At 37.1% G+C, this 14,498-nt stretch overlaps 1 protein-coding gene across 3 annotated transcripts in view; it reads right to left on the reverse strand.

The window, feature by feature from the left end:
- Positions 1 to 14,498, reverse strand: part of grik2 (glutamate receptor, ionotropic, kainate 2) — a 239,150-nt gene that overhangs the window by 153,636 nt on the left and 71,016 nt on the right. For all 3 annotated transcript variants that reach the window (XM_022673602.2, XM_022673603.2, XM_022673604.2), the window contains 2 exons: positions 3,922 to 4,089; positions 1,962 to 2,219 (listed from right to left, as the gene is read on the reverse strand). In XM_022673602.2, the coding sequence (XP_022529323.1) occupies positions 1,962 to 2,219; positions 3,922 to 4,089 (426 nt within the window). The remainder of the gene's footprint in view (positions 1 to 1,961; positions 2,220 to 3,921; positions 4,090 to 14,498) is intronic.

Consider the following 14,498-nt stretch of genomic DNA (forward strand, 5'->3'; position numbering starts at 1 on the left):
AATAATGCTACCAGCAGTAGAATAGAAAATGACACTTGGACGGCATAAATAACTATAAAATGATAATGTTCAAGTAATTATGGTAACAGGGAATAATTAGGTGTATATTTTTTATTGCAATTTTATACATTTGGTGAAATGTGTTCCTGTGCTGCTGCTGAGAAAATCCTAATGTTAGAGTAAACACTTCAATATGAATATAATATAATACAGTAATAATACAGAATTTTCACACTACTAATGCTCTGTCCTTTTAGTGAACACAGCCTCCAGCCAGCACCATTCCTGACTATTAAACTATCACAATTTAAAAATAAATAAATAAATGAAATCATGTCAGCCATATGGGTCAAACAAGGAGCCATAAAGGAATTACATGCTTTGAGCACACAGCAAATTACCTTTCTGCCGAGCGCTGAGGAGTGAGGTACACTGTGCCGTGCTGTTTATACAGCCAATTCTATTTTATTGTTCTGGCCTGTGCTCGTAGCCACCGTGCTCTCCCTCTCAGAGGAGCCTCCCCAGCTTAATACAAAAGAAAAAAAAATAAAAACAACTACATTCTGAAAAACAGATTTTTAAACCATGTCGAATGGCATTGTTGTTGTGTATTGAGATTTGCGACCTCCGTTTCTATTCTTGCTATTCCCTAAACTGTGCCCACCGCTGAGGATGTTGTCATGGAGATGGGCTCATCTGCTTGGTTTGGGAAGTTAAACTGTCACTCTCTCTCTCTCTCTCTCTCTTTCTCCCCTGCTATCAGGGAAGAGAGGAACAGAAAGAAGAGAAGAGCAGAGCAGAGGAGAGGAAAAAAAAAATAAGCACCAAAAAAGCACCACCTCCCCCTGTTTCTGCACGGCCTGCTCGCCCACTCCCTTCCTCACAGGCCCGGCTTTAAACTCAGCAAGCCCACCAGGATGACAGAGCTTCGGATTGGCAAGCCGAAACCGGCGCTGCCTCTGCGGCGGCCGTCCAGCTTCCTCCTTTTACAAAGTTGAGCCATTAGAGAAATGCCATTATGGCCATTGATTTGCTTGTTTGGCTGTTTGTTCATGTTTAACCATTATGCTCCAATGATCTATTCATTTAGCAGCAAACATGAAAGGAGCCTGACTCATTTATAAAGCCAAATTAGAGGTGGCCTCAACCCTGAAACGAGCCGAGCACATCTTTATTGTTTCCCCTCTAAGGGCTGGACGAGGCCTACCGCTTTAGAGCGGCTCACCTGCAGAAATGGCCTTCATTTCGGCACCTCGGCTTGTGTTTTGCTCCTATTTCGAGGCACCTGTGACAGAAAATCAAGGCACTATTAACCCTACTGAAAGCCAGCCGTGTCCATTTACCCCTTAATTAATCCAAGCATTGAGAAACACGGGGATCAATTCTATCTTGAAGTTCAGGCTCGGCTGGGAGGAGGACCTCCGTGCCGACAGCAAAGCACCAGAGCCAAAGGCGGTTCGACCTTACATTTCCGCCCCTAGGAAATGCAGCAGGAGTGCTATAGAAAGAACGTCACTGTGCTAAACAAGTGGGTCGGTCTTTTGTAATGCACACATGAAAGAAGTGCAGTAGTAAGGTACTGGCCAGTGGCTTTAGGCTACATGCAGCGTAGTGCTGGGAGAGAGCTGGGAGTGAGCTTGAATGAACACTCTGGGAAATCTGGCAGGATCTCCCGTTTGCTGGCTACTAAGTTGAACCCTGGCATATGGCATATGTACCCTGACCGCTGAGGCGCTTTCTGCCTGCTGTTCTAACAGGGCCTGTCAGCCTGGGGCCTTGGCTACACTGCAGACCAGACGGCGACCAGGGAATCGTGTAAAGTCCCGCACTCCAGGTCAGGACGCTCAGGCTGTGGGGACGCTCAGGCTTGCGAAAGACTCAAGCTGGGAACAGCTGGAGGTGGATAAAGCCGCTAAGAAGATAATAAGGAGCATTCTCCATATGAAGGTACATCCTCTCACCTGTGCTGTCGTCGTACACCACCGTGACCATCCTCCACTTGAAGAAGTGCACCAGGTCCAGGATGGCCCTGCTGAGCGAGGAGAAGTCCGGGTAGAGGCTGACATAGTAAGAGTCGCGGTTGTCTGATACTTGGTGCTTCCACTTGGTCTGAATGTGCGGCACCCCCAGCGCATTGCAGATGGACTGGACCGCGTTGGCCGAGGAGCTGTGAGAGGGTCCGAAAATGGCTGCTACTCCCAGAGAGAGTTGGTCACAGGCTGAAGAGAGACAAGGCAACACTTAGTAATGGTCAAATGTGATTTGCCCCATAATGTAATAATTTAATAATCAGCAGAGACAGCGCTTTAATTGCATGTCAATTATTCCCACCCTAAGATGTAATTCTGAAATCAATTGCTCTAAGTGAATTTTACAGGCATTTTATATTTGTTATTGAATTAAATGACGAGTGCTAAAGACCATGGGTCAGTTTTTTCTGAAAGAGGGATTATGCCTAGTCGTAGACTATTTTCCTTTTTATTATAAAATCGCCATTTAAAACACTGCTGTGTCGTCCAAGACTAAGCTAAATTCATGTCGGGGGAAACTGACCCCAAAACTATTGAATACATTTATGAGAAATAATCTAAAAATGTTCCAATAAATTCTAGTATAAATGTATAAAAGAGTGAAAATTATTTTTAGTTTGTTTGTTTTTGTGTAATACATATGTTATGTTAGTAAACATATATAAACAAACAAACAAAAATATTTTTTTAGTTTGTTTTTTCCAAAACGTAATAATATATTGTGGTCCAAATGAAAAAGAGGCAATTTTTTGTTGTTGTGTGCACTACAAAATATTGTTATCATAATATAATAAAAAAACAGCTTTTTCAAAAATGTTTTAATCAATTCTGGTGGGGGCCAAATTAGTATCAGTGTGTTTTGTGTGTGTGTGTGTGTGTGTGTACTACAGAACAATGTTATGTTAGTACAAATATATAGCAAACAGTGTTTTGGGTTTGTTTATTTATTTATTTATTTATTTATTTATTTATTCATTTTTTGTGTACTACATATTAATGTTATGTTAGTAAAAATACATAAACAACCAAACAAAAAAACAGCTTTTTTCTGAAATGTTTTGATAAGTTCTGGTATAAATGGAAATAAGGCCAAATTATTAACCGTGTTTTGTTTTGTTTTGTTTTGTATTTGTGTGTGTACCACATTATATTGTTATGTTAGTACAAAAAACAACATTTTTCCAAAAAAATGTTTTAATCAATTCTGTTATGTACCAAATTAGTGTCAGCGTTTTATTTATTTATTTATTTATTTTATAAAAATAAACAACAGAAACACATAAGCAGAGAAACAAACAGTAACTATTTATCTACAAATGCTTTATTATATTTTGGTAAAAATATCTTTAAAAAATGTCAAATTAGCATCAGCGTTTTTTTTTTTTTTTGTGCACTATGAAAAACAAAGCAAAGCAAAAGAAAAAAGCATAGTGCTCTGCTGTAATCATTTAACAAGCATAGTGGGGGGAAAATCTCAATTACAGCAGCAGTGCTAATGGAGTGTATAATCAGGAGAGGAGAATTCAGATGTTTCCCTAGTGTAGAAATGACAGATGATTCCATCGCGTGAACCCATCTCAGGGGTATTGGTAGCTTATGCATTACCGCCACTAACTCATTACCCACAACCCATCAATTCCCTCTGTTTACACAGCAGCGGGCCACTGTTGTCCCCCCAGTTAATCGTATCAATATGCGGCTTTAGCAGACATGTAGGGTCTTTTTTCAATAATTACAATTAATGTAATTATTCTAACCCCTCACAACTGCTTAAATTGCACCTTTATTCTTAACAGCACTGGAATTAACAGCCTAATATATACAGAGTATATATTTGTTTTATAATAAATCTTATTAATTCAATGTGTTAAGCTGAATTTGAATGCCATACCTTTTCTGGAAGCCTCGAAGCTGTCGTGGATGTTTATCCTTTGGATGTCGTATGTGAGTGTTGTGTTTGGCAGTAGAGTTCTGTTTCTGTTGATTGTATTTAAAGCAAACTTAAAGGCTAGTTCTTCAGCACCTGATGGACCACTTTCAATGGATTCAAAAATTCCACCTAGAAGAGAGAGAGAAATATAGTTTTAGTTTTTCAGTTGTTTAAGAATATCTTGTCATTTTGCTCAAATCCCTACAAGATTATACACTGTAACCAGGGCAAATGATCAATCTGCAATATATCATCCATTAATTTAATACATTTATTGTAGAGCGATATGAACAAATACATAAAGAACCCTCAAGCAGTATTAAGCCAGCTGACTACACTACAGCCATCGTCTTGTGAATTCTTTTGACAGGAACTAGATGAATGGGTGCTGGCGGTGTTGGGGATGGGGGAACTCTCAGATCGATGTGCTCTGATTGGCCGGCAGCTCAATCAATCAAGCCCTCTGGGAGCACCGAAGCACAACACAGAGAGATTGAAGTGTTTTGTTTGGGTCAGCCTGTGGTTTGGCCCTGTTGGCTCACCATAAGTCAGAGTAAGGCCAGGCTCAATGTTTTACTTACACTTTCTAAAGGGTGCAGTCTGATGCTGTAAATAACCTGTGATAATTGTTTAAGTGCATTTTCAGGGAATTTTCTAGAAAAATAACACTTACATTTAAATTACAACTGTGTGATTTGATCCCCTGATACATGGAGAGTGGAGCTATTTACAGCACCAGAATTAACTTTACATTAAAAATAATATTATTCATCACCGGGGTTTTAAAACAGTGAAAAGTGTAGAGCTGGTGATACACAAAGCATCTTGAGGTGACACACCAGATGAGCTCAAACAATCTGCTGCATGCAGTAAAATATTAAGGATTAAAATCATTTTTTAGTGTGTTTACAGCTTAATCTGTTAGACCCTCTATGTAAGACCAGACTCAACTTATTGACGATATGGCCCCAAACCAATACCATAATATTTTAGGGTATTTTTTTAGATGATAATGATATACTTGGCGATAAGAAAAACACAGAATTTCACAAATTTTAAGTTTATTTCAAGAACAAGTTTTACTTATTTTTATTTAATATAAATATATCAATTTCATACACTCAGTGGAAACAAAACATCTATAAATGTTAGTCTTTTCATAAACAGTAGCTCACCAAGACCCTGCCTGATTTTGTATAAAATAATAATCGTGTAACAAAATAAATCATAAATTCCTGTATCAGGAATGAAGTAATGTAACAAGCAAAATCTGCCAAAAAACTGTAGTGCAGAAAATGTAGTGCATGCACATAAACTGTAAAAAAACAACTAAATGTAAATACAGTAAATAACAACGACATATCACTATTATCACAATATGTAGCCTCAGATTTTTTTGCAATATTACTGTGATATGGCACAACCCTACTTACTACAGTCATTATCATTTTTCTATTTTTTTTCCCCACATTTCCTCCCCTATTTACATAGCCAATTACCCAACCCACTCATTAGGACTCCCCTTATCACTAGGAATCTCCAAAAAAACAGGAGGGTGAAAACTAGCACATGCCTCCTCCGATACATGTGAAGTCAGCCACCGCCTCTTTTCAAACTGCAGCATTGCCGAGTAGCATCACAGCGCTCTCGGAGAAAAGTTCAGCGACTCGGTTCAGATAAATCAGCTCACAGATGCCCTGTGCTGAACATCATCACATTTTGTAGTGATGTGAGGGGAGAGCGCCATCTACAAACCCAGACAGAGAGAGGGCAAGGCCAATTGTGCTCTCTCAGGGCTCCGGTAGCTGATGGCAAGCTGCATGAACTGGATTCGAACCGGCAATCTCCTGATCATAGTGGCAGCACTGTGCCTGCTGGACCACTCGGAGCCCATGCATTCATAAAATTAAACTTTTAAAGAACCACTGGTTCAAGAAATATAAAATTGGTCCAAATTGCTTGAAACTGCAGTTCTTTATAATGTTTGTGAGCATTGTATAAGATCTGCCTTTTGACTCGATTAAACCGATTAAGCTCAAAAATAAAGAGCTTCAATTCTGAAGCCAAACACCTCATACACCGTCCTTCACTGTCTTTGTATTTGTGCAAAGCCAGAGTTCACAGCGTTCTGAATCAATCTGGGTCAATCTGTGGCCTTCCTTTCCTGAATGCAACTGTGCAAAGTGCATAAGCAGTTTAACACAGAATGTGCTGTCTGACACTGTAATAATCTGAGGTGATTGAAATATATATTTTAGTGTATTTACTCGATAAATAACACTGAATATAAACTATTCCAGAGTGGGTTGATCCTTTGAATGCAGTAAAAGTGTAGCCACTGCACCAGAATTGCTGAAATCTTTATGTCCTTATCCTTGCAAGTTTAGAAAATATAAAATTGGTCCAAAACATTTTGAAACAGCATTTATTTTCAAAGTTTGTAGGGCAAACCCACTTTTGGATGAATGTTCGTAACCAGGAGTAAAGCCTGGCTTGGCTCAAGAGGTGAGCGTTGTACAGGATCTGCCTTTTGACTCGATTAAACCTGGATAAAGCGCTTCCTTCCTGAACCCCTGTAAAGCCAAGATTCACAGTGTTCTGAATCTTAGAGGTTCAGGTCAATCTGTGGCCTTCTTTTCCTGAACAGAACTAAAAAATGCAACTACACTGTAACACAGCTAAAGAACCTGCAACAATAGAAAAGGTCCACGCTGAAAACAGAAGAGTGTGGCAAAGTTTCTCCTTCATTAGTATTCGTCCCATGGGGAAAACCTACTTTGCATGCCATAATGAGTTTGAAGGAATTAATAACCATCAGTTAAGCGGGATGTACTATAATTGGAAGCCTGAGCATTTGGAACCATCTTTTCACACAGAGGGAACACAATTGCAGCTAAAGTCCTTTCTTCGACTCCACTGAAAGGATAATGCAGTGTGGACAGGCAAGTGAAGAGGAAAAAATGAGTGGAAGAGAAAAGAGGAGTGAAGGAGGTCCATTACTTAGCTAGGGAAAGTATTACGGGAATAGAACAGCAGGCAGACTAGAATCGAAGGATTTAAATAAATCTGAACAAATTCCTGGTTAAAAAGATGCATTTTTACTATCCAAAATTCTTTTAAGAAAGTATGAAAGTAAAAATGTTTCTATGGTTCCAGAACCCAAATGGGTTCTTCGTCTAAGCCTCTTTTTTATACTCAAAATGTACAACAAAAAATACTAATTAATTAATACTATTAATATGATTCCTTTTAAATGTTTGTAATTCTGCGTAAATTATCCTGTTAATTATTAATTATTAATGGATTAATTATTAATCCATTGTCCAAAATGAAAAAAATAAAAAATACAAGGGGGGCTTAAATGGGACCTTGAGCATTTTAAACTATTTTCATTTAACATGTTTAAAAATCATTCAGGTAGAACTTGATTTGATTTGTTTAGAATTAAAAGCTGATAATGTTTAGTCTACCATTTTTTACAAGATGCTTACTGATATCACTAAAATTCATAAAATTCATATGAACACATGTTGACTTCCAAAAAAAGTTTGTGTATTATAACTTGTGTTCAAAACATTCAAAAAGCTGAATGCATGCTTTGAGCTGCCACAAAAGGACACTCTTTACACATGCATTTTACCATCTGAGAGATACGGAACCATCCAAGATTTTACACCAATACAACATGGGTTATGCAGCTGTTCTCGATAGTATTTGCCTGCCGCTTTACTAAAGTAACATAGTGCAGTGCTACTGTCCTAGAATAAGTTAGTCCGGAGCATCAATACAATATCCAATCAATCAACCTCAACTTTTACAGTTTAAGCAAAAATTCTGAACAGATGCTGGTAAAGCATGGTAATCATCACCAGAACTACACTAAGACTAAAAGAGAAAGGTCAACACCACTGGGACTGCAGAAAGCCTACATGTACAGAAGCTAGTTAATAAGTAGACACATTATTGGACCAATTACTGGAAACAATTGAGGGATCACCAGAGAGCAGCAGTGGAGTATTACTGTGACACTAGTAGACTGACAAAGCCTCAACAAAGCACTCCTTTGAGAAAAAGAAGACATTGCACACTTGTAAAGCATTTCAAATTCACCATTATTGTAAGTAAAAAAATAAAAGAAAGAAAAATCATGATGGGGATAAATGTGTCACATTTGTCACTTTATTGACTAATTTTTTGATTAAATTGACACAATCACACACTTCAAGTTCTGGACCAGTGGTTACATCCACTTACCAATGGACATACACTATTGAGACTGTCAGTTTGTGTGAAATTACTTTTCTCTGCAGAGGAAAAATCCAGATTATATTTTTCTTTGTAGTATTATTCTATTCATGATTTATTTATCTCTTTGACAGCGGTTGGAACAGGATACATGGTGAATTAAAAGTAAAGTCATATGGGCATATGGTCAAAATGAAAAAAAAAAAAACTAAAAAATTTTTAATCGGCCCTAGATGTGAAACCACAAAATGAAAATTCTGTATTTTTTTCGCCATAATAAAAAAAATCCATTTGTTTGGCTAGATTAGCTTAACCCTTTTGTTATGTTCATTTGTCAATTTGTTTAATTTTTTGGTCTGAAACTAAAGAAATCCTAACAAGCAAAGTAAATATTTCATTACTAAGTAATTTTATTTCATTAATTACATTCAACTCCATTGCTAATTATTCTATCAATATTTAGTGAAATGGTGTTCCTTACATTAGGATAATTCACTAATTATTTATAAAAAAATAAAAAAAACATGTTCAAACTTTTTTAATGTTTCACTAATGTATTACATTTGAAAGACCATCATATAAAACACAATAGTTTTACATAACATTGAAATATTGTGTGGCAATTTAGTTTTAGTTTTTGCAGAGGGTGGTTTGCAAATATGTGAGATGAACCATTTTTATACCATATGTTGATTACACTAATTAATGCAATTATTTTTTTTCTACTATTTTTCCTAGATCTTCAAACTTTTAAATGGGTCAATTTAACCTGTAACATAACAGGAGGGTTAAAACTGTACTAATCACTATTAACTCTTAACACTCAATATTTAACAGTATCATTATTCAGAATAAATTTTTATCTAAACACTCCAGTCTTTACATTGTTCACTGTAGTACTAGCTCCAGCCCCGGGCCCATCCAGTTCAGTCATGCTGTACTCAGCTGGGTACCAGTCTTGTGAGCTATGCCCTGTGTCTGCCTGCTGAATGTGTCAAACCCATAAATGACACAGCGTTCAATACTACACTCAGCAACCGTGACATATTCTTCCCAACCACTGCGGTGACTAAATCGATAACGGCACAATAGTCTCATTTCTGCTTTGAATGGGAACACTTACTTAAAAGAGGGCACAAATTTCCCAGTGTACATATTTCACAGCAGCAGCCAGAATCATGTGGACACATAGAGGGTTTTTTCCTTTTCTGAGTCGGATAAAAGGGGTCTTCGATTGGCTACGTCTAATACGACAATAAATGGCTGCAGATTTTCAGGCCAACATGGACGTAATTTATCTTCTCAGATGATCAATCTGCTATGATCACAATGAGACTGCCTCCGAAACTCCAACACTGACATCAAATGCTTCACTGAAAATATCTCACTGAAAATATCTTAGTAAAAATGCCTCACTGAAACAAACAAGATCAGGCGAGCCGGTGCAGATTTTGCCGGACCACCAGCCTGCAAAACATTTAGCACACGAGCAGCAGCGATTTTTCAGTAATAGGAAAGCACTCATTCATGCGAGTCCCAGCTATACAGTGCATTCGTCTTATTAGAGGTCCTTGAGAGTAATTTAAAACTGTGGGTAATGTCCTTAGTTCGCAACACAACATAAAATGTGACATCTATAATATTCCATGCAACATTTCACGAGACCCCGCCTAATAACAAACATATGGTTGCTCCTCAGAGCCTGAAAGTGTAGACAATAGATTTAAATTACTGCACCACACAAACATAAGGGAATTTAAAGCAGTACAGTAACAGCAAAGGCAGAAAAAAAAATAAACAGTGTATATTCCCCCTTGGCACCACAGTTCCACAGATACAGTATTTGCTTTAGCAAATATGAGGCTATATTATAGAGACAGATAAGAGTGAGGCTGGAGTTTAAAGACAGAGGCAATTATTATTTTTTTTATTATTTTGTCAACATAATGAGCTCAAAAAATATATAAATAAACATAAATTTACAAAGTACTTTATGAGGAACACCTGCACTCCCACTCATCTATGCAGTTCTTCAGTTAATACGTTTCTGTCATGTTGCAGAGGTGCAATGCATAAAATCAGTCAGGTACAAAGCAAAAGCTGCAGGTAATGTTTGCAACAGCAGTGGACGATATGGTAAAAATATTATATGCAATTTTTAAAATACTTTTCACACTACACAATATTTATCCAGATTTTTTTATTTGCAGATGACAAACTATGGTGGTAGCAAGAGATTATTATTATTATTATTATTATTATTATTATTATTATTATTATTATTAAGCACTAGTCCATACAGTGACGTCTATGTAAAACAATTCTTCAATTCATCCAAATTAACAGGACTAATTTTATTGTCAGTCATAATGATGTCAGTCTGCATGCTTTGAACTCTACACAAGTACCTACACAACAAAGACTCTAACTCCCAGCATGCACTCTCACCAGACGCCCCTGACTCTGCTGATCATGTGACGCTACAGCGTTCCCGCTCTTCCAGTTACTGATTGTTTGCACCTGGTCTGATTTGTATAAATACCCCTCTGTTTTCTCTGTCCTTCACCAAGTATTGAACCTAGTGATCTTGCTCTTCTACAACTCCTTTGTTTTCCAACTACCAATTTTGCTTGGCCCTTTCTATTGTTTACTTCAGTTGCCAATCTAGCTTTGTATTTTTGACCACTCTTTTGCCTTAATATTACTGACCCTGCCAGTCCCTCACTACTCTTGTAAGCCTAGCCCCTTTGTAAATAAACTGTGTGATTGGTATCTGCATGTGTCGGTCCTTGGTCTGGCCTGCGTGAGATCTGAACTTTACATAATGAACTTTTGTTTGGACAGTGTTTCGTGTACTTATGATAACCACAATTTAAAAATCTGTATCACAATATAATCAGCTATACAGTTTACAGTGACTCTTTATCAAGCTTGCACTTTCCACAGTACATGTGTACTTTTATTTTATTTGATTAATCATTTAATTTTACTTACATTAAAAAGTGTATTATGTTATATTACATTTACTACTGTGTTTGCCTTTACTGTACCTTGGGCTACTGAAATATGTGAATTTTGCATTTGGGACTGATAAAATGTTTGTTTGCTTGTCTAATAGAATAATATATTGTCATATTGCCCCACTCTAGTTCATTTCCACCATCAGAATACTGTAATCTGAAACAATCATTAGAATTGACTCAGAATAGTACAGTACAGTGTGTTTTTGCAAATGGAAAAGTCAGAAGGATTCAAGCTGACAGAAAGGCTACAGTAACTCAGACTGTCATGGTGAGCACAGAATGCAGACACGTGCAGATACTGATAAAATTGTGTTTATTATAAAATAAACAGATGTAAGACGTAGTCGATACAGAAAAATGGGTAATCACCAATAACCAGAGCAATGAAGACAAAACCATACCATAAACGAGAGACAGTCCAGAGTTCATACACGAGATCCAATGTCAGAGGTAATCCAAGAGGCAGTAGTGAAAACACAGTCCAGGTAATACACAAGCAATCCAATATCAGAGGCAAGGCAATAATCGGCGTCGAGAAAAACAAAGGCAAGGTCATACACAAGATAAACTGAGACAAGAGATATAGAACACTTTGTAATGAGGAGAACCTACAATACGCGGCGTGGGTGTTTGTGTGGAGTGCTCTTTTATAGTGCCAGTAATCAGTATTCGGGACTTCCTGGAGGAAGCAGGTGAGGTGTCACGAGACCAGGTGAGTGCGTGATGTCAGCGGGTGGTGCATTCTGGGTAATGTAGTTGTTGACCTGAGAACCTCCGTTAGAGCTGGGTGTGGAAGGGACAGAGGAGCTAACAGCACCAGACGTGACACAGACCACCAATCTGTACAATTGTGATCTTGTGATCAGAAAAGCATCACAACATGGAGATGCTACAACAGCTGATGATCATATTGGGTTCCACTTCATTCAGTCAAGAGCAGAAAGCTGAGGCTGCAGTGAACACAGGCTTATCAAAAACCCGGCAGATGAAGACTGAGGCACACAGATGGTAGGATAAGAATTTGGCACCAACATAATGAATCCATGCAGCTGGATCCTAACCTGACTTGTGTACCTGTCCAAGATTGTGAAGAAGTAACTATTGGGGAAGGTTTTTTTTTTGTCAAATGTTTGGGTCCATTAGGAAATAGCAGTCAATCATCGCCACAGTGCTACAACTTTATTTTACTTAAGTATTAAGTATTACACACAGTTTACACTTATTTAAATGGGTACATCCAGCAATATAATGTGTATTTTGGAAGAAATGCAGCATTGAAGTGCTTTTAAAAAATGGGCAGGAATTGAGTGATGCAGTCACGTCAACATGGACCCGAATCTCAGAGGAATATTTTCAACATCTTGTGAAATCCATGCCATGAATAATTAAGCCTATTTGAGAGCCTAATACAGAGCTTGGTGAGTGTATATACAATTTGAATGTTAGTCAGGGTATCCACAGCCATTAAAAATCCATGTTCCACAGTTTGAGTATAAATAGTGAAATAGTTTATTACAACCTTCGGAAGTCAGTATTTAAGCTAGAGCTTTTTCTCACATATGTAAATGAGAAATATGGAGGCTTTGGAAGTTCTAGCAAAGCGTATGTCACATCATTTCTCTCAACAACTCCCAGAGGAACGTGTCCCTTTTAAATAGAAAGCCATTACTGACATGTCTTTGGTCCTCTGCTGTGGCTATGTACTTTAAGACAGCCTGCTGACTAAGAATAGACTCTACTGATGCTGCCATGTCCAAGAAACAAGTATTTAGGAAATCTGTGATATGCATGCACTGCACATAAATAGACTTTATCTGCACCTGATGCCTCATGCATATGTATTGATTTCTTATTCATTTGAAATTAAAACAAGACGGTTTATCTATTTTTACTGCCCAGCTATTTATACAGCTACCTGCCTGCAGCTTAAAATGATCTTTTGTTGTCCAGTATACATAATACTTCCTAAAAAAAAAAGAAAACTGAAGAACAGAAAGCGGACAACAACATCTAATAATGTTAAGAAATGTCTTTAGTCTTTTAATAGAAAAATATTTTATAGAAAAGCTTCTTTGTACAATGGCAATTTTGTTCATCTTACATTTGGATAATTTTATATATGCATGGCACGATATCGAAGAAAGTCCACTAATGCAAAAGTAACAGTGCCACTGGTTCAGAAGTTTAGGAAATTTCATGAAATAAAAAAAAAAAAATACTAAACTCTGCAGACTTTTAATTTGAAAAGAGGGATAAAAAAGAATGGCAGGGAAAGGGTAAAGGATTGATAGAGAGAAGAATTAAACTAGCTAATTTAACGTAAGGCTTTACTGTTAGAAAACAATATTCACAATTTAATGTAATTGTAATGTAATGTAATGTAATTTAATGTATTTTATATATTTTCACCAAAACTTCACTAAAACTGTATTTTACTAATTTCATACATTTTTCCTATTATTTTAATGTTAATGTTGTTCGACAGTTGTTCCCTAAGGCTAGCAAATTCCTCAAATCTTCATGAAAATAATTAACATTAGAAAAAAAAATACATAATATAGTGTACATATTGACATAAAACACTGTCAATTCAGGCAAACCTTTATTTAATGTATAAGCATTATCTAGCTTTAGCTAATGTTTACAGTAGAGATGCTCTGATCTGATCCAGTGGACTAGTTTTGGGCAGAACCAGGCAGTTTTAATGGATCTGGTATTCGCTTATTAGGGTTCAAGCACCGAAGGTGCGTAGAACCCTATTGTTTTTGCTAAGATTTTTCTTATTATTATTATTATTATTATTATTATTATTATTCTTTTTCTCCTGTAAAAACAGTTGTGCAGCCTAAACCGTAAGTCATAGAGAAATGAAACTTGGTAGGTAGATGTAGGATCAGTGCATCTCGGTGGACAACAAAAATGGCACCGATTGGTCAAGTGGTGGCGCTATAAACAAGGAAATTCATTTTTCACAATTTTCTCAATAACTCAAAAACCATAAGACCTACATTCAAAATTCTTTTTTTGCTGGATTCCTTGGGTCAATACCAACAACTTTCCAATTTGGACCATGCACTTCCGTCTATATAGATTTTGTGCTAATTTGCATAATATGCAAAACCTACTTTTGCAAACTAGTCCTAGGATTTTTGACCAATCCTGGCATGTTTGGTATCAAAACACTCGTGAGAGCATGCGCTTCAATATTCATTAAGAAAAAGTTGAAATATGTAAACAATATGGCCGCCATATGCAAATTAGTCCTTCCGG

Source organism: Astyanax mexicanus, chromosome 6 (genome assembly GCF_023375975.1).
Source record: "Astyanax mexicanus isolate ESR-SI-001 chromosome 6, AstMex3_surface, whole genome shotgun sequence".
Classification (NCBI taxonomy): domain Eukaryota; kingdom Metazoa; phylum Chordata; class Actinopteri; order Characiformes; family Acestrorhamphidae; genus Astyanax; species Astyanax mexicanus.